The following is a 21,120-nucleotide window of genomic DNA, read 5'->3' as shown; positions in this document are numbered from 1 at the left end:
TTAAAAGAATATTTATAAAATCCCTTGGCAGCAGTAGACAAATACTGAAGACACCATGCATAGAAATGACAATACATAAATACGTCAGGAAATTAATGCCAAAAACTGTTTATTCCTGGCATCAAAACAATGAAAATAATTTTTCAACCTATCAACTGCAAATAGATATAGGGAAATATTATAATAAGCTTGTAAAGCCAATACTTGTGTTTTCTGTTTACTTAAATTATGTACATAAGAGGTGCACAGCCTATAATGAGGGTATACATAGTAAATAAAATCTGTAAATTCCCATATATTTTTTTCAAATTTACTATGCCCCCACTTGAAACAAGGACAATTCATATGCTGAGTGTTTAGCCAATTCCACAGCTTCTCATATTATATAACTTGTTTGAGACATATTTCAATTATTAGGACAAAAGTGCGGTTATCAGAAAGGGCACCGCCTTCTATCAGTTGTCAAAAGTAACTCATTCAGGACAGGCCTATCAGATGAAGTCTTACAAAAGCTATCACGTTGAGTCAAGTACACTGCATGAGGTGAACACATCATTCTTTTATTTGACAAAAGCAGCCAACGGATGAAATGCTTTGTGTGAAAATACCTCTGCAATCGTTTTTTTTTTCTTCAGTACACACAGGACTAAATTACCTGAGACATGCAAAGTCATTTACAACTGAGATGACAGTTGCTGAAACTCAAAGAGACAATGACCAAGCAACTTTATAACTAATTTATCTGCACCGTCTCTAGCTCAATTTTCAATGAGAATTCTATATATGATACAGTATCAAATGCTGTGTTTTTTTTCTGAATGTCCTAAATGCATTGAATTAGCTTTTCATTTTTTCTTTAATTTTATAAAGAAAGATAGGGCAAGCATGTAAAAATCAACAAATAACATCTTAAATGTTTGAACATTAATAATATCCCAGATATCAAAGATCCTTTTTAGGAAAAAATGTAAATAAAAAAATATTTCATTAATATATACAATTAAAACAGCCTGCTAGATACCAAGTAATTAGTATTCTAAATAGCCAATACGCCTTTGACTGTCACATGCCCTTTGGTAAATTTATTTCCAATTGCTTGTTTTAATGCATATGGCACACACCAACAGCTTGAAGTTATGTTAATTTTTAATTTGAGGTATTTTGTGCTTGAGAAGATATAGTTTTCATTCGTAGGACATCAGCCAAGAAGACTCCAGCATGGAATCTAAGACATTTCTTCTGGCATTCCAAATTATTCATATTTTCCTACAGCAGGTTATAACCAATGGTAAGAAAAATACATTCACCTTCCTATCTGTTTTTGTAATTGGTAAGGTAGGTTGGGTATATAAGCAGAATTAAACAGTATAATTTTAGTGTCATTTGCATTTCTACATAAAACAAAAATGTGTATACAAAGTTTTTATTCTGCTTTTTTTTTTTTTGCTATCATTATAATTTAATTTGATTTATGCATGACATATTTTTCCTAAAATATACTTGGAGAGAATCCAATATGATATAGTGTAGGTTTCTCCAGTGTTTTAATTGTTCAAGAATAAAAGATATGAATATACCATTATATTGAGGAAGGGAAAATAATAGTTTTTACTTGGAAAATTTTAGAAAATTGATGTTTCAAATTGGTCAAATTGGTCAAAAATGAAAAATTTCATGTATAGTGTTAATTATAGGTTAGTAAATTCAAAACTTATGAAAAAGTATGTTTTCTCCAAAAGCAATGCAAAATAATAAATCCGTGCTATTGTCCAACAGAATAACTTTCCAGAATTTTAGAAAAAATGACCAGAAAATATCTGTGGATAAATTATGTCAACTTTTATTTGATAAATTTCCACATCAGTCTACCATTATGACTGACTTCATTGTCCTCCAAGTCCCAAAATCTCATCTGATTTTACATAAGTCACAACTTTTGGGCCAAATGATTTCCATTTACTGATTAACTTGACCAAAGAGTCAAAATCTTTGACAGTAAGAGGCAATGAGCCATCCTAAGCTATGGTTCATAAACATTCTTTGTCATGAAGATGTTCAATCTAAATATGACAAAAATGTTTATGATGAAAATTACATAGTAAGCATTCCTTGTCATGTATAGATTGAACTCCCTCACCTTCACATACCACCCATCATTTTTCTTGTACTTCACATTGCAATACTGCTTTATTAGATAACTGAATCGAGTACAATCTATCATTTTCTGTTGGCAATGTTTTTCTCAATGAGTTGCTAGCCATTAATAGAGTTCCAGCCATTGTATTATTCCTTGGCTACTACTATGCTAGCTTTAGTTTGTTTTAGTGATAAAACAAAGATATGTTATCTGTTCTTACATGTTCATCTTTTTTACTCGGATTCTTCCTTGTAATTCATATCCATCAGAAGTTTGAGAGATATTATTCCTTATTGTGACTGACAAATGTGATGCAGATGCATGTTGATGGCTTATTGTTTCCTGCTGACTTTACAACATTATCCAAGAAAATGTATCCAGGTCGACCCATTTTTTAAAAAAATCGGAGCCACATATTTACTGCAATTATCCAATGCATACTTAATAGGGGAAAGGATTAATAGGATAAATTTATTTAATGAAGTGAATAATGCATATAACACTGAATTCTTTCTTTTCTTTCTTTCCTTTTCTTTTTCAAAATTGTTTTCAGTTTCCTCCAGTGCCAGTAGCATGAGCCAGTGCTATGGAGAAGACATGATCATCGAGTGTAAGCCTGGAAGCATGATCAGGGTGATCACGGCATTCTACAGGCAGTCAGTGCACTGTCCTGGGGGGTATCATAGCATCTACTGCATACAGGAAGAGACCCACAACCCCCCCTGTGTTGGGCAGCAACAGTGTGCTTTCACAGCCCCCTGGGTGTTCCTATCCTCGGACTGTGCATACAGCAATGACTTTCAAATCACGTATGAATGTATACCAGGTATAACATAGACCAATCATTTTGAGCAATGATTTTCAATTCATGTATGAATGCACCTCAGGTATAACATGGACTAATCATTTTGAGTCATGTTATCTAGGACTTAATTTTAAATATTTATCATTTTTCCCAAATATCTTGAATTTCGAGAAAAATTATTTGCTGTGTATAATAATTGTTTTATGTTGTGGCATAAACAAGGGTAACCCAGCACACTTAACCTATGGAGTTGAACAAAGGTGGAAAGACAACAAGCACCACTCCTATATTTGGTGGTGTGGACATGGCATAATCAATAAAGGTGTCAGGAAAATTTCCATGGACTAGGGTGGTTTTATACTTAATTTTTCAATGTATGAACAGCTGCATAATTGGTAACATTAAGAGAAAAAAGTATATTATTTTTACAGATAATTACCATAATAACGTCTGCCAAGAAAACAAAATCACAGAGCAAAATGGTTACTTAACCAGCCCAAACTACCCAGACAAGTACCCATTGCTGACGTCATGCAGTATAAGTATAGAGGTGAAACCACACCAGAAGATCAGGGTTTACCTACTGGATGTTTATTTGGCATACTTGAAGACCGACTCGAGGATCATTTGTATCGATCATGTTGTAATAAGTGACAGTCTTCATAAAACGGAGAAACTTTGCCGTGGAAAAAGACGTGGGGTTGCTTTCTTCAGTGAGAATAATCAGATTTCAGTGACATTCCACAGTGACAAGCATGAGATTGGTAATTCAAAGGGGTTCTGGCTATACTATGAAGGTAAGTTGTTTTAAAAAAAAAAGATGAAATTGAGCATATAATCAATTTTCTCTAACATATTATTTCTACACATCATGTGTAAATAAGAGCTAGATTGATGTACAGATATTTTAATCAACAGTTAAAAATTATTGTTCTCCAATATTTCAATTAGTTGAAAAGTTTTCATTTATGATAGATTTACTATCTACCATAAATGAAAACTTTTCAACCATCAAAACTGACATCCAATGAAACTACTTCACAATATTTTGATTAACTGGCAAGTCACTCTCTTCTGTGACATTGTCTGACATACATCTGCTGCATCACTATTAACTATGCAAAATAGTGCTGCCCATGTTCAACATTTATGTTTGCAGTTGTGCATTTTCAACACTCCAAATGGTACAGGGTGTATGCCAGATAAGGACATCTAGTGCCCTGACAGTTACCATTGCTTCTTCTAATATATATATATTTTTACCTTAATTACTAAAGCCATATGCCAATGCCCCTGTGGGAGATTGTGAATGTACATCAAGACCTCAAAATGTCATGCATAACTTGTGGAAACAACATTACCCAAAAGCTCCCCCAGGCAATGAAAACATTTTGCTCTAAGCAAAAATAAAACAGATCACACCATCTCCTTTTATTTATTTATTTCTTTTCTTTTTTGTCATCTTACTCTATTCTAGGGTCAACTAATCTGTCACTTTATTTGCCCCAGGGTTATGAAATACCACATCACCACCATATACATCACGCTAAATGGCTCCTCAAGGCATATTCACCTGTGGGCCAAACCAAGAAAAAGTCCATCTATGAGAGATTGAAAAACATTCATATTACTCCTGGTTAGCCAAAATAAATATCTCATAGGAGCAAATACATTCTTTGTTAATTATGCAGACTGTTAGCAATGTCTTTCCCTGCTGCTGGCATAAGACGGGAGACATCTTTGGGGTTAATGGCAAAGAAGGATCACAGTCAATACCTCTGGTCATGCAAACCTGCCTGTCGTAAATCCTCTGACATTTAGGCAGCCAGAAATTCCATAGATTTGTTGTCTGTTAATCAATTTCATTAACAAATTACCTAGTGTTTTTTCATACCTTTATATATTTTTAATTCTTATAATATAAAGCAAAGCAAGTGGACTAAGTTGCACAGATGTGAATGCATCCATATTCCATGAAAATTAAGGTTTTGAATATCAATTATAAAATCATTATTATTAATAAATTATTGATAACCCCTATGTTGTTGAAATAGCTGAAAAAATCCTTATGGTTTATTATGTATACCATTCTATTCAGATATGATAATTGACTAGATATACAGGCAAATTGCTTTACAATGTTGTCTAACAAAACCAGCATGCAATAAGTCATCAAGGTTGGAGTGCAAAATTTCAGAGCTTCCACTTAGCAATGAAGAAAGGTCCAGTTAGGGTACCTTCCAAACTGGCATAACCAAATAAATATATGTATATATGTAACAGTCACTTTGAATTGTTTCACTGCAGCATTTCCTCTGACTGATGGACACGCTAAGGAGAGGGTAGGGACCCAAGAGTGGAGGAGACTCCTGCTGAGTAACCGCACACAGCCAGCGTTTGATATACCACATGGTAACAGCAATGCAAGAACAGTAGCAGTATATGACACACTGTTAGGGATAAAAAGCACAAGAGAAAGGCATAACAGCACACCACTTGGGGACCTCACCTTGGAAGGTGTCCCAGTTCATGGTTTGGAACACTATACAAGGCAGACTTCTGGGAGAGCGGCAGCAGCAGTTGGGATGGAGGCAGAGGTTGGGGCCGACCCCGAGCCCACTGGAAGCCCAGCACAGAACATGACAGGTGTGTTTTGACTTCTGCTGATTTTTCTTTAATTTGTTTTCTTTATAGGTATTTTTTCTATGAGCAGGTTTTATCTATCATGTTTATCTACTTAGCTCTCTTCTTCTTACTTAATCACATTTTCAAAACTCATAAATAACCCACAAAATACTTCTTAAAAATGAGCAAGAGGAAAAATTTTACAAATACATTCCATGATTCTGTTTTAAATAATTATTAAATCTGAAAATTTGTCTTAGGGAAGATTGTAGACAACTTGGTAGCATTTAAGACACTTTTAGGGACACTGACCTTATTCTTTAAGTCTCGCCCATCCTATATTGCCACAAGAAATAAATTCCACAACCATAAAAAAAGGCAAACAAACAAAGAGCAATGATTATGCATTATTTGGTCAATTAATGCCGCTTTTATTAAATCACTAATGAATTAACTTGGAAAAAATTATTTGCATCAAGCTAGTTATTGCAAGTTTTTTTTTTTTTTATATCAACTTCATGTTCTAAAAATTGATATTAAATTTTCAATAATACATATTATCCAAATTATCATGCATCACGCCTCCTTATTTCCAACATACTCGTATAATCACTGGCTTTTCTGTATTCTACTCCAATTAAGCCAGGAGAAGGCGTGCCAATCTGTTTATCTGATTGCATTCAGCGAGAGTCCATGTGGAGTTGGTGCACACTAGCTTGTATGAAAACTATGATAGATTCACTGTGAATGCGCCCAATGATATATATTGAAGTGGACAAGGCATCCCATCTGAATTTATGACATAATCATTTATACATAAATAGGCTATTACATAACCTTAAGACCCCAGCATATGCGTTGAATGCATAAATGCACCAGTATGATATCCTTTTCTCCCACAAGCAGCTTTGCATTTTCATAATGTCATTTTTTGCATGCCACGGGTCATTTATCTGGCCTAAGAGGCTCTGTGGGAAAAAGAGGTCATTTAATAAAATGGCAGCCAAGACAAAGTTTTCCCAAGGTCAAAGCAAACTCCATGCATTCACCTACCACAGATATAAAAAAAGAGCCTGGTATGATGGTTAGCTCAAAGGTCAACAGGTGTGTGGATATCAAAGTAAAAACTTGCATCTACTTGAACTTCTGGCATCAACACCACAAGTTCATAGCAGAGCACTGTGCAAATTCCATCACACAAAATATAAGCAACAGCCAAATTCATTCTTGCTTGAAATATGACAACAAATTTACATTTTTCCTGAGAATAAAATTAAAAATCTGCTTTAAAAAAATGTCAATTTTCATATCTCCGTGATGATTTTAGGCAGATACAGGTAGGTCAGCAAAAATCCACCAAAAGCATGAAGCTATTTAATGTACCACAGGTATCTTAGGTAGCTGTAGTTTTTAATGCCCTGCCCTTATGCTTATGATCATTTATAATGATGATGACGATAATAATGATGCCCCGAGCAATAATATAATCCACAACTTCTAATATAAAATTAATTTCAAAGTTCAACAATTCTATAAATGTGATGGCACACACAATGCTTCTTTTATCTACTCTGAATCATTTTAGGTTAAAAAAGAAAAAGATTCTGCATTTGAAAATGATAATAAAATAATGTATACTGCATTCGCCTAGTACATATTTCTGTCCAAGAGCAAAATATTTATATTATTATTTTTAAAGTGTAAAACACCTTTTGGATACAAGCACAGGCTATCTATTAACCAAAAAAAAAAAAAAAATGGAAGATTTACGAGGAAAAAAATTCCTATTTAATCTATAACTTTTTCTACATCTTATCAACACGTGTAACTGAACTGAAATGGTAGAGATTATATTTTTCAAAATGTTCCAGTCTCAGACTACTGATTAATGAACACGTAATAAGTGACATTGCTATATCTGTACATGTATATTTAATGAAATATAAAATTACCGATGGATTTTAAAGATATTAGCCTTGAGAGTTTCTGAGTGATAATGATCTTCTCACTATTATTATGAAATTCATTTTCAAGATTGGTGCACTAATTCTGCCTCTTTTAAAGTTACAGTTTAAATAACGAAGCATTTTCTCATCTGCTATGTCTATGTCTATGTGTAAATCAATTATATATATATATATATTTCAGGTGCAATAGTCACCAGCACAGTTGTGGGCTTGATAGTATTTGCCATGTTGATAGCCATGATCATATACTTATGGTTCAAGTATGTATGATACTTAGAATTGTTTAATATCATCTCCACAGGAAGTAAATTCATATTTAAATCAAACATCAGATTTTCCTGTAAAGATATCTCATATAGATGTACCTTTAAAATGTTATTTAAGTATTAATAGCACTGAAACAATGAGCTCTGTAGGTTAAAAGTCCAACTCTTTACCACATTCAGGATGTTTTATCTATTCATTTTTATGAAAGAGATCAAAACATTCCCTTCTTTACAATGTAATTCAGTGAGCAGAGCAGGGACATAAACAGGAGCTCAGGGAAGAGTGAAAATTTCCCTTCCATCCTCCCCTCCCCTCCCCCCCCCCCCCCTCCACTACCAGTCCCCATAAATAAGTAATAAAGAAATAAGCACACAGACACAAGCATACAGACATCAATGGATTTGCACAAATCTCAAGGAAGATCTTTTTGGCTTCTAAAAATTCAGAAATCATCCTCTAGTTCAAAATGTCTGAACCTGCATAATAGGAAGATAGTATCTCAAAGTAGATACATCTTAATGATTCAATCACATGTTGTTAATTAAATCAGATTGAGCATTGTCCTTGATATATATTTTCTATGACAGGTATGAAATTATAAGCCAGCTATTCACCTGTTTATATTTTGTTTTGCAGAAAGAGGAAAGAAGGGCACCAGATTGATGAACAATTCCATAAAGACATTATCTGGGCTTATGACCCTCCAAAAAGTGACCAACCGGTCCAAGTTAGTTTTGAAAACCCCAACTATAGCCCAAGCACTCTGTGGCACGACAATCCTACTCTCCGAGCCATGCAAAACTGTCATCCCTCACATAACCCAAATCTAGTCTATGCCTCGCCCATGGAGGACAAAAATACTGGCAATATTTCAACAACAAGGAGTACAGGTGCAATATATGCAAAGCCAAACAAACTTGGCAAGAAACCCCTGACATTCAGCGGAGTACCATGGAACTTTCAAAGCACTGGGGCTGTGAACAACAATCAGGCAACTAAAGATGATAGAACTCTTAGTGAGGATTTCTTCATTCCTCCAGTTCCTGTCAAGATGGCGGCAGCGAATCAGAGGTACAGTCCTGTGCCCGAGGAGATCATAGATCTAGATGAGGTGCTAAAACAGCAAGAGGAGGAAGAGGAGGAGTACCACAACAACAGAGAGGACTGTTCATCTGTTTCATCAGCCTCATCTTGGGAATATTCTGAGACGCGCAGTGAAATAAACTCTTACGCAGGGAGCAGCCCAATGGCTCCGAGAAAACTCTGTGAAGATGGTGAGTTTGTTAAAGAAGACAAAAACAAGATTCTCACGGCACCCAGGAGTCCAAGACACAGTCGCTCACCATCTTTGGTTGAACAAATGGAGGTCTTCTACTCTGGCCTATCCAATGCGCCAGTTCCACTGGACATTGTTACAACGAGTACAGATGAGGAACTTGATGAAGACAACATGCATGAAACATTCTTCGGGAATGTTTGTGGAATTAATGATGGGTTTCTTGATGACAGTAACAGTAACAGCTACAGTGACAATATCCATGACAGTGACAGTCAAAATGAGATAGACAGTGATGAGATGGATAGAGAAACTTCTAACTAATTCAAATTACATTGAGTTAAGCAGTCTCAATAATATACTTATCTATAATACTGTGTTATGGTTGGTGAAACAGTGGATAAACTATATATTAGAGCATCATTTTAAAGAAAATATCATTAACAGCAACATCAGCAGTAATGATAAATAAACTAAGCAATTAACTGAAGAGATAACTCAATAAAATGTCATTTAATCAAATAAATAACTGTAATAAAAAGAAATTTTCAATCATTTTAATTTTCATAGAAAACAATCTGAAGTTGTAAAAAAAAATGTCTGTTTGGAATTCATATTCCTGAGTTAGAGAATTTATATTTATACAGTGGGTTTCCATATTTCAAATACTAATGAAATCACTGTGCAATAACAATCAAATGAGTATGTGTGCACCTTATATAGAACCATACAGCAAAAAATATTGAAATGAGAAAAAATCCAATTTCTTTTTTATTAATGTGTCTCTGTTTCAATAATGACTTTTTGTCTACTGTTCAAATAACTGCTTATTATTTTGTAATGCAATACATTAATACTTATGACTATTGTTTGAGTTATAATGGTGATTGTATCATTTCATGACCTTGATAATAAAAGAATGTTAATTTACTCCACAGTTAGACTTGTCTTACTTCAAGTATAATGCATCAAAGTTATCCAACACCCTTATAAGCCTTTGTTCAGTTTACAAAGAATATGCATGTGATCTGGCATTACTGCTTAACATCCCTATTTTATGCCCAAAAAATACGAACTGATTTATCTTCGTGCAGACACTGGCTTCCTGTCACCACTAGACTACTAGATTGCTAAACTACTAGATTGCTTGGTTTTTATGGTGTCTTTTGTTTTTTTTTTTTTTCTTAAAGGTTGCTGGTACATTTCTTACTCTGAGTAATTCTATGTTTTAACTTCCAAATATATTTCAATAAATTTCAAAAAATTATTTAATATGCATTTGAAATAGTTTCAGACAAAAGTTTACAAGCTTATTGGGCTATAAAAATTATAATGAAGGAGATATTGGGGTCTCAACACATGGACTTCTGCTGACTACTGATGGCTTACATACTATCCAAAAAAAATGACTCTTTCAGTCACTAGAGTGATGCTTACATTTTGTGAAATATTTGCACAATTCTGACTTTACCAATTATTTTTATGTTTCATACTATAGTACTCTCCATTGTCGAAAGAAATCAGATATTAAAAAGTGATTTACAATTATAAACAAAATGTGTGCTCACTGATGTGACTTTTTTTGTGGAATGACAAATGTCTGTTTTCAACAATCAAGGGCATTTTGTTGAGATTTGTCAAATCTCCCTTAACTTGCTGGTACGTCATCTCTCACATATAAACATATTTCATAATCCATCTTAACTTTATGACAAGAAAGCACTTTTCATGAAGAAAATTCATTGTCATAATGAGACATTTTTAAACCCGTAAAATTTGCTTATATCTTGAATGGGTAAGAGCAGTAACACTAACTATGTACAAACTTAGAATGTCTTGAGATGAAATATCTTATATTTCCTGGGATGAAATATCTAGATTTTGAACAGCATTTTCATAGTTTATTTAGGGAATGGCTAAGATAAATTTATTATAAGCATTATAAAGTAAGATGCTAGAGACAAAGTCTCCTTAGTTCACATTTATTACCTAAAAGCCAAGAAAAAGTAACCATTTACAGATGTTAAGTCAGTTATGTTGCAATGCTGCAGTCTCATAGTGACCGTCTCAGTGCACACTATTTCTATTATTATTATTTTTTAATCATATTTGTTGCTTTTTTCTTTTTGATCAAATTATAATATCAAATTATATGGACAGGTATCATGACGTGATAAAACATACTAAATTCAGAGTGTTACACATGAGGGTGATTTTTTTTTTCTTTTTCAAGCATATTATTTTCTTTTCTTTTTCTAAACTCATCAAAACATATATAAAACCCCTGCCATGTCCAGACTGTTGCAAGGCATTGAAACACATGGTAAAGCTTTCCCCACCCAAACATATGTTACATCGCTACAACACATGACATGCTGACCAGTGTGTGTAACTGTCAGTACTTTCAATAGAATAATCAATACCCAGATTTCATACCTAAAAATAATTGCTTCATTTAAAAAAAAAACACAATCTCAGATGGTACTTGCATTTAAAGACAACTTATTTCTGACTTATTTAAGCTACAGGGTGTGGTTAATATCATTACAACCTCCTTGATATCATTCTGAGAGACAGGGCATAATAACAATTATCTTTTTTCCATTTGGTTTTTTTTTTTAATCACTAGTTAACCAATACATCAATGTTCTCTGGCCTTATAGGCAAATTTTAACTATCATCAAGTCAGATTTTTGTGCCAGTAAAATATGCTAATGCTACATATCTTTTCTACTGGAATGTTCTGTATTAGTTATAGGGGAAAAAAGTAGCACAAGTGGCAACAGCTTGCTTTGACAATAAAATCTATTATGTGTACCAGGTGCTACCATATTGTAACAGAACGGGTGTGGTTAACTTTTGGAATTTGTCAAGACAAGAGATAACACTAGATCCATAATTGTTTTGCAAATTTTCAATGGAAATATCCTTAATTTAGAAAACAGAATTAACAGGCTCTGTTTACTAAAGCAAATAGCAGACCTGGATCTGTTGTGAATGTGGATTTTATTCTTCAAAAGTAAGTATTTATAGATTCAGATAGATCTTTAGTATGCCGATTCCAACAACTTGACCATTATGAAAATTTTCTATGCTATTTATAATATCAGCCATAGATCCTCTCATAACTAGTGTTTCAGTGTCTAGTGACAATTAGAATAATTGAAAATGAGCAGGCCTTTAATGTTACTTATCTGATTTACTGTCAATCTCCTCAAATTGCAAAGTAAAGACATTCAAAAGCCATTCAAAGTTTTTTCTCTTTTATAATTTCAGGTTGCTATGATATAGTGATGGGCTCAAATTTTATATTATAATACAATGATTGCAGCAGGAAAAAACATGAATATTTTCAAAATCTGTCATTAAATTGTATTACCTTCATAAGGTAAATGGATGAAGCATGGGGTACGAAAATGAGTAATTGGCAAGACAGTGTAAAATCCACAACAAATTGTGACAGAGTGTTACACTACAATTACCATCCAGGTAAAAATTCATTAACTTGAAGTGACACGGCCATGATGTGTACAGAAAACTTCTCTTTAAGGAACGTTCTACAAAACCAAAATAAATATGTTTCTGTATATTTCCTGCTATGCTTTCTTATCATACTTGCTCATTCAATTACTGCAGACAACAGTAAGGAATCATCAAAATTCACCATTTTTGGCTGTTATGGACAATTCATCAACATTGAGTGCAACTATGGCTTCATGATTCAAATCAAGTCAGAAATTCTGGGACTGAACCCACAGGGCCATTGCAGTTATAGCGAAGGAGACTGTATTAAACCCTATGGGAAGATCAACTGGAGATGTGGGGGCAAACGCAAGTGTGATTTTGTTCAGGTTGAGAGTGAATATATCAGTGACACAGGAATTAAGTGCTGGAATGTGTACAGCAACTATGTGCAGGTGGAATATGAATGTATACCAGGTAAGAAAAAAATTCAAATAATTATTACCTTTACTATTTAACGTATTTGTTTACAATGAACAACCTGTTCCATATCTGCTGTTCAAAAAATGATTTCAACATTATATTATTTAACAAAAAAAAAAAGAAAAGAAAATACAACATATAGCAGTTAGACTATAATAACTTGACCTGTATACATTGGTTGTGGTAAAGCATAAGTCTCAATTGATTATAATTGACTCAAACTGGCCCAGGCATTTTCCTTGGGACTCAACTTGGCACCCACATCCTCTTTGCTATATACAATTTATAGCAAAAGAAGGTTAATCAGGAAAGCATGGGACATGAGAGACATGGGGTAAATAGTCTAGAAGAGTTGGCAATGTATTAATGATTAACCCAGAGCTGTCTTGCCTTTTATATATATAGATAGCAGTACAAATTAAGTCAAGATTTTGTATCTAAAGACCTTGATTTTAACATTAAACTCCCTATATCAAGAGACCTTGATTTTAACACTAAACTCCCTGTATCATGAAGCACTAAATGAACCTGCAGGTGTTATCTCCTAAATAATAGATTTATTAATGCATGTTCTTATCTGAATATATTGCCATTTAACAGTGAAAATATTCCAACTTTCCCAAACAGTCCAACAAGCAACATACCATACAAAATATGGAAAACACTACTTTTACAATTTTTTCTTGAATTAGAGTCATGCTATTTTGCCTGAAGCAATGATACACATATAACACTTTATCTTCTCTAAATGGTTAGTATTAACATTTAATCAGAGATCCACATTTTTCAGCTGTTGACCTAATGAACATCTGCATAGAAGACAAATTTGAAAGCAGCAGTGGTTACATCACTAGCCCCTTGTTCCCAAACAACATATATCCACCAAATCAGAACTGCACATGCTCCTTCACAGCTCCCCCTGGTGGCATGGTCAAAGTGGAAACCGTGTTTTTCCTGGTAAAGTACAGCTACCCTTGTAGCGATTGGCTTGAATTTATCATAGGAGACAGAAGAAGGAGACTTTGTGGGTACATACCCAATAAAAGAACATTCACAGGAGAAACAATCCAATTAGTGTTTCATACAGATAAGGAAGAGAGTTTAAAAGGATTCTGGATTAGCTATGAAGGTATTTGTTGTTCTATAATTATTATTATTATTAGTACTTTTTTTTAATTGACATACAATGCTTTCTGATGGTAAATGAAAATGGTAGAAGACCAACATATTTTAATCACCACCATTATTTGATTTTTCTGTCATCTTACAATAAGGCCACAACAAAGATTTGTATTTCAGTGAGCGCAGATAAAAAATTTGCTATCTTTCTTTCAGCTATCCGCTCCAAATCTTTGATGGTTCGTTGTAGCTGGGCATTACAAAATGAGCCTGTCACCACCACATTATCCCCCAACTCCACCACACCAGAAATAAATATAGAACACACAGAAAGCCTGTTTATTCCAGAGCTACTTATAGAAAACCCAGAAGCCACTGTCACATCAACAGTGCAACCATTTACTACCAATGCAATGTCAGCTAATAATACAAACAACATGAAAGCAATTACTACTTCCAAAAGTGCAACCACTAACACTACAACTACAAGAAACATCACAGGATCAACCACTCCAACTGTCACCCTAGGAATAATTTCCAATAAATCTGAAAAAAAGTCAAAAAAGAGTCAATGGCTTAAATGGGAAGATGGGGAACAGACCTCACAGCCCACAAAGGCAACTAAAACTATCTCCAGTACAAAGACCAAGTCTAAAACATCAAGTGTACCTCCCGCTACAACTACCTTATCAACTGTAGCCAACTTAAAAATAATTAGCTTTACAACCACTGTGCCCCCTACAACATCTTCAACAACACCTGCTGCTGGTCTCTTAATATTAGACCAAGCTTTACCAGATTCAAGCTTATCACTTGACCTTGTGGTCGGCCATTACCCAACAACTATGAAGACTACGCAAACATCAGAGGCAGTCACTAAGCACACACAGACAACAGAGGCATCACCTGCTGTTTTAAACACAGTACAAATGAGTACTTCAATAAATGCAGCACACATTGCCCCACCTACACATCCTAAGTTCAGACATATAGGAAATGATGAATACAAAAAATCTTCTACACCAAAACTACTGCCCACTAGCACTAGAATGCCCACCTCTGCTGTATTAGAAACCATGTACACCACAACAGTCAGGCCTCGTTTAGTCCTAGATCTCCCTGCTGAGAAGCCAAAGAACAGTCAGAAAAAGTTTTCCATTAATGCACTGAGTCTACCTGATGCCGAGTTGGATATAATGCTTGGAGAGACACCTGCACTGCCAGAAACCTTACCTACTAGCGAAACACCAGCGACACAGACACTTGTTATAGCAACATCACATAGTAAGACAGCAGGGGAAAAGAGAACCACCAAAGAAGACACAACAACAAGCAAAATCTCTGTTCCCGCAAAAGCCACAACTCTATGGTTGACATCTTTGACAACACCAGTTACAACCACAACACCTAAAATACAGACAACACCACAAAACACTCATGCTTCAAGTACAAAAGTTTTCGGCACAACAGGTATCAACAACCTCCTGCCAAAGGCAAAACAGGTAACACTGGGTAATAGGAGAAAACAACAAGAAAAAAATCCATATAGTTCTTTGCCACTCACATCTTCAATATACCAAGACTCAACTGTACCATCAGCATTTGCAAAGGAAACTACCACATCCAAAGTTAAAATGACATCACCTCTCAGACCCACGAACCCTCATGAAACTCTGCTTTTAAAAGAACCAACAGCCACTGCACCAGCTGCAGTAGACAAGGAACCAAGAAAGACCCTGCCAACCCTTATACTAGAACCACCACACGGTTCAGTACAACATCCATCAAGTGTCAAGAGAAATATATTTGATTTCTATGTCAACCATAAAAGAACTGCTAGACCTTCCACTACAACAGAGTTCTCACAGCATCCATCTAGCCTCAATAGAAATATATTTGATTTCTTTATTTACCAAAAAACAACTCCTCCACCCACTCCTACTACAGACCTCCCATACAGTGTCACCATGGAAGTAACTATATCAACACCAAAACCAGCTCTTCCCATAGCACCACCACTACCAGATCCATATCCTAAATCACTTCTACCACAGCTGAACCAGCCACAAAGGCAACAAGTGCCAAGAAATCAAGATGAAACTAAGGACATGCTGCACACCATACCAGTCCTCCCTTCACCATCCACCACTACTGAGGCAGTGCGCTCTTTGTGGCTGGAATACCTGAACAAAGAACACTCCTTCATTGTAACTGAGACCACTCCTTGGCACCACGCTCCCTGGCTGGACATCACTCTACCATCTTTACGTCCAACGAGGAAACGAGATCGAAAAAAGACCACCCCACCAATGGTGACCTTGCCTCTTCCAGTTGACAATGTGGTGATACAATGGCATCGACCAAAAATTGACAATAACGAACAAGGCACGACTACAACGTCAGAATCCACTTTATCAGCCAGCACAACCTCAACTACCACAACAACAACAGTGTCTACAGCTGGGACACAACCACGAGAAACCTCAACTGAAAAACTACCACCAAAGGCCACTACACTCTGGCTTCCATGGCAACTTCTCCCAGAATATGCACCACCCCCTAAAAAGGAGAACAAAGAGCATATTGGATTTGACCATTTGACAGAGGAGGAGCTGTCCTATCTCCACTGGCCAGAGCCACACAGCGGCCTCCATGATCATGCAAAGGCAAACCCCAGTGATGAATTGGATACCACAAATTTTAATAGCAACAAGTATCAGCCATTTGAAGACTCTATTGATGCCCCACCAATCGAAGCTGGTGAAACTGCTGGCCAGAAAAAACTTCAGAAAGCACAAGCAAAGAAAACCCAAGATGAAACTACTATGTGGGGTAAGGAACATTCTTTTGCTCACTGTGTTGTATACCTCCTTGTTTTTAACGTGAAGTAAAATAATTTTAAGTTTGGAAAGTGGGATTAAACTTAGGAACACCAACATTCAAAATGTTACTTAAGTTTATATTCCATACCAAATATTTCCATAAGTAGCTTAACACTGGCAAATTTTAGTTTTTATTTATTTATTTATTTATTTATTTATTTATTTTTTGTTTTTCTGATAAGGTAAAGGGAACAAAAGATAAAAAAAGACCAAATTTTTTCTTTCAGTCTTAATAGTGTTGGCTATAGTTCTCTGGTTGGTATTCATGACATTACTTATTCTTCTGTTGTATTATAAAAGGTGAGTTAAATCAGTTTAAGCATAAATCAAGCTTATCCCAATAATTAATTCTCAAATTTGGATTTAGTAAAAAAAAAAATTAATAATTATAATAGTAAAAATATCTAAATAAAAAAGCCTGTTCCCATGCAATCTGGATTTCTCATCTTGAATGTTACTAAATACAAGTTGCAGATTTGATATTTTTTTACATTTGAAAATCATTCAAGAATTTCTTTATAAAATCAACAGGTATGTTATATCATTCTTTTTTAGAAAACGCCAGAATTATCCTAAGCAAAACCCAGCATTCAGTACCATTCAAACCCAGCCTCGAGAAACTCCAAATAGCACTCAGAGTAAACAACACCAAGATGGCATCCCAATGACACCCTATCCCCAGAGAACCTCACCAAGAGCACGGAGTGATTCATCTGGTTTTACAACCATGACTTCTGTGTGCTTCAGAGATGATACCGCTAGGTCATCAAACGGTCACCATGAAGGTGATATGGATGAAGTTCTAAGTATGGACACTGGCACCCAGACTCGACCGGAGTCCAAAGACGCAACCACTACAATGGACAAGGCAGCCTCAACACAAACAGAGGCTCCAGTCAATACAATCCCAAAGTCAGCACTCAGCACCACCCTTGGTTATGGTACCATGAAAACTGCAGGTATGGAGAGTCCAACTAATAAACAGTCTATCCTGAGCAAGAGCACTTTAAAAAGACAAAAGAAAGCTAATAAAATGGCTGACACAGATGTGTCTGTTTGGGCATCACAGAAAACAACAGGTAACATGTCAACACTAGAGAGGAAATACTTCAAGGGTCCTGAAGGGGACACTGACTGTCAGTCTGATGAAGATGAAGTTAATCCACTTAAAGATCCACGCTTTCATGACTGCCAAAGTGAGTATGGTGGAACTCACTACATGTGTGGAACTCTCTCAAGCAACTATCCAGGTATGTTCTTTCATTTTTACTTGCCATGACTTTCAAAAGTCAAGTTTTGGTAAACAAATAAACCCGAAGGAAAAACTTGGTTCTCAATATACAAATAAGTGTAGTTTAAGAAATAATATTTTGAAGATATTACACAAACTACATATGAAATAACATACACTGTAACAATAATTTATATAATGATAAACAAGTCCCATGTAGGGAATAAATGGCAGAAATATGCACTTATTATTTTATTTATTTTGTTTAAGACATTGATATATAACATCATTAAGTTTTCTGAGTTGGAAATTAGAAATGTTATTTTTGCCAGATAATTTACTAAAATGTAACTGTAATCTACTTATGAAACATGGCCAACATTTATAAAAGAAAGATGCAGAGGTACCCTTTGCAGATAGGAAAAATAATTAAACATGGTTTTAAGCATCAACAATTACACAATAACAACAATCACCAAATTAACTATATTTCAAAATATGAAATAATCCAAAACCTGTTTATATGCAATTACCTATTATGCATTTTCATAAAGCCAATTGTTTTTCCTTTTAAACACAGGTGTGCCAGCATCTGAATTTGGAGCCTATGAGCCATATGACTCAACTTCCCCTGATTCAGACAGAGACAGTACCAAAGGAAGAGCATCCAAGCACCCCCAATTGTCTGATATAGACCATTCTGACCTGGAAGAGCTTGATAAGGAAGGTGGCATTCCAATCCGATTTCCCTCTTCCGAAGAATCAGAAAACTACAAAACGATGGCAACAAACTTTGATCCTCACAACAACACCCTTGGCGCTTTGCACACATTCAGAACAGAAACAGTGAAGAAGCAACCAAAGAAATTCACCAAAACAAAGAAAGGTAAGAGCAAGGCACCACCTCCTCCACCTCCTACAGCACCTCACCCTTCTGAATCTGCCAGCTGTGTAACAACCACACAAGGTTACTCTGATCCTGAATGTGGTACCAAAACTATCAGAACTAAACGCAAACCCCCTCCCCCGCCACCCAGAGTGATTGTAGAAGATATAGATGAGGTCCAGTATGGGCAGATGGATGAAATCTCTAGCCAGCCAAAACAACAACCTAGCCCTAAAAAGAGGCGAGCGCCACCTACCCCTCCAGTCATCCAACTTGCCAAAATTCTAAATAACAGCCCAAACCTAGGACATCCACCGTTAACACCAGTCCTTGAGGACACCCCTCCTTCCTTCACAGAGCAGTATCCAACCAATCAGCAGAATCAAGACATATACAGTACTTGTGACAACTACGACCAACAGTTTGTCCATCAGGAAAGTACAGACCAAAGGGATCCACAAGAAGTGAACCCACAACAACAACAACATCATCCATACAACTATGTAATGCCAGAACAACATGGCTTTGACACCCAGCAAAGGATGTATGGAGAGGGTAATGGTGCCATCTTCTCAGACGACAATTCTGCCATTTGTCTAGATGCAAGTGTTTATAATTATCCGGAGGCTGAAGCTACAGGTACGATACCACCATACGATTCACACATAGACAACTCTGCTCCAGCCCCTTTTTACGAACCTATAACAATTCCACCTCCATCAGGGTATCTTTCAGATTCAGATACCTCTACGCATGATTATATACCACCAGAAAATGGAATGGCCACACAATATAGACCAAAGACAGCAGAAAGGAAACGCCACAGGTTGCCCAGAGATGCAGTGGGCTTCGGAGAACTGCTCCAGAATGAGCTGAAAGAGAGGCTCTCACATCGAAGTTTAAGTTCTCTAAATTTAAATGATGATGAGGACAGCAGCCAAACACAGTCAATATTAGTATAAATTATTTCATGACTATTAAAAAAATATGCCCATTTACTATGTCATCTTTTAATATAAAAATAATCTTTATCATAAATGTGTATATCTAATTGTAATTCAATCAAATATTTCATAATTAATGATATGTTAAGTAGCTACTATATCCAATGTTCTGCTTTCTTTAGATTGTACTTGTTTTTATACAAAGACTGAAGTTCTATGTACCTTGACAGTGATATAGTTAATGGAAACAAAACTGCAGGCAAAAAAATTAATATTTTAAAACTACAACTGGTGGTGATATAGAGGGTAGAAAATCTGAGGCAAAGAAAGAATATTATAACTTAGTAGCAACATTTCTGCTTAAATACTAATCTTACCCTTATTTTACTTGTAAATAGCTTTTCATAGTTCAATTACATTTTTTCAGGGGGGGGGGGGTGAAGTCAGTCATGTAGAGTAAAGAGCTCCAATAAATTATGTATAATTTACTTAATATTTTACAATAAAAAGATAAATGAATATGCCAGTATAAGCAGATCAAAAATCAAGGACCTTCATAAAAGGAACACAGGAATAAACCTCACCTCAACCTGACTTAAGTGGTTTTTCTATTCATAAGACACTAGTTACTTAATTTGTATTACTGATGCATTCTTAATACCATAAAAAAATAATTCCCAAATAAATGAAGCCTAGATTTTAAACCTTTAACATGAGTGTAAGTACTTGGTTAATAGTACTGGACATTTGGGCTCAAACAAGGTTATGAAAAACTTTTTTTTTAAATTGAATACTATATTTGTAGCTATGTTTCATGAATATTTGGAATTGCACCGTCATGTAAGATCATGATTTTTGGATTTTTATTTTAATTCATAATGTTACATTTCTAAAACAAAAGGTTGTTAACACAGACCTTTGGATACCAAAAAAAAAAAAACAAAAAAAAAGCATTTCTATCCCGGGATGGGTGTATTAAGAATATCCTGTAAACATTTCAAAATTTCATCATAAAAGAACATGAGGGTATCTGAGT

At 35.2% G+C, this 21,120-nt stretch overlaps 3 protein-coding genes across 3 annotated transcripts in view; 2 read left to right on the top strand and 1 right to left on the bottom strand.

Moving 5' to 3' along the window:
- LOC106162196 (activating signal cointegrator 1 complex subunit 3) overlaps window positions 1–21,120 on the bottom strand; it is a 158,561-nt gene that overhangs the window by 113,514 nt on the left and 23,927 nt on the right. The window lies entirely within an intron of this gene.
- On the top strand, window positions 2,711–10,006 carry LOC106154087 (uncharacterized). The gene is made up of 5 exons (XM_013528323.2): window positions 2,711–2,963; window positions 3,374–3,739; window positions 5,250–5,588; window positions 7,716–7,794; window positions 8,438–10,006. The coding sequence occupies exons 1-5, from the start codon at window positions 2,711–2,713 to the stop codon at window positions 9,399–9,401; spliced, it is 2,001 nt and encodes a 666-aa protein (XP_013383777.2). The 3' UTR covers window positions 9,402–10,006.
- On the top strand, window positions 14,362–20,747 carry LOC147764316 (uncharacterized). The gene is made up of 4 exons (XM_087002403.1): window positions 14,362–16,973; window positions 17,251–17,323; window positions 17,579–18,273; window positions 18,835–20,747. Exons 1-4 carry the CDS (start codon window positions 14,378–14,380, stop codon window positions 20,100–20,102), a joined length of 4,632 nt encoding a protein of 1,543 aa, XP_086858529.1. The 5' UTR covers window positions 14,362–14,377; the 3' UTR covers window positions 20,103–20,747.

The sequence above is a fragment of the Lingula anatina genome, chromosome 1 (assembly GCF_051362555.1).
Source record: "Lingula anatina isolate TDL-2025a chromosome 1, LinAna3.0, whole genome shotgun sequence".
Classification (NCBI taxonomy): domain Eukaryota; kingdom Metazoa; phylum Brachiopoda; class Lingulata; order Lingulida; family Lingulidae; genus Lingula; species Lingula anatina.
Note: the sequence above shows the minus strand (reverse complement) of the source record. Positions and strands in the feature narration are given on the sequence as shown.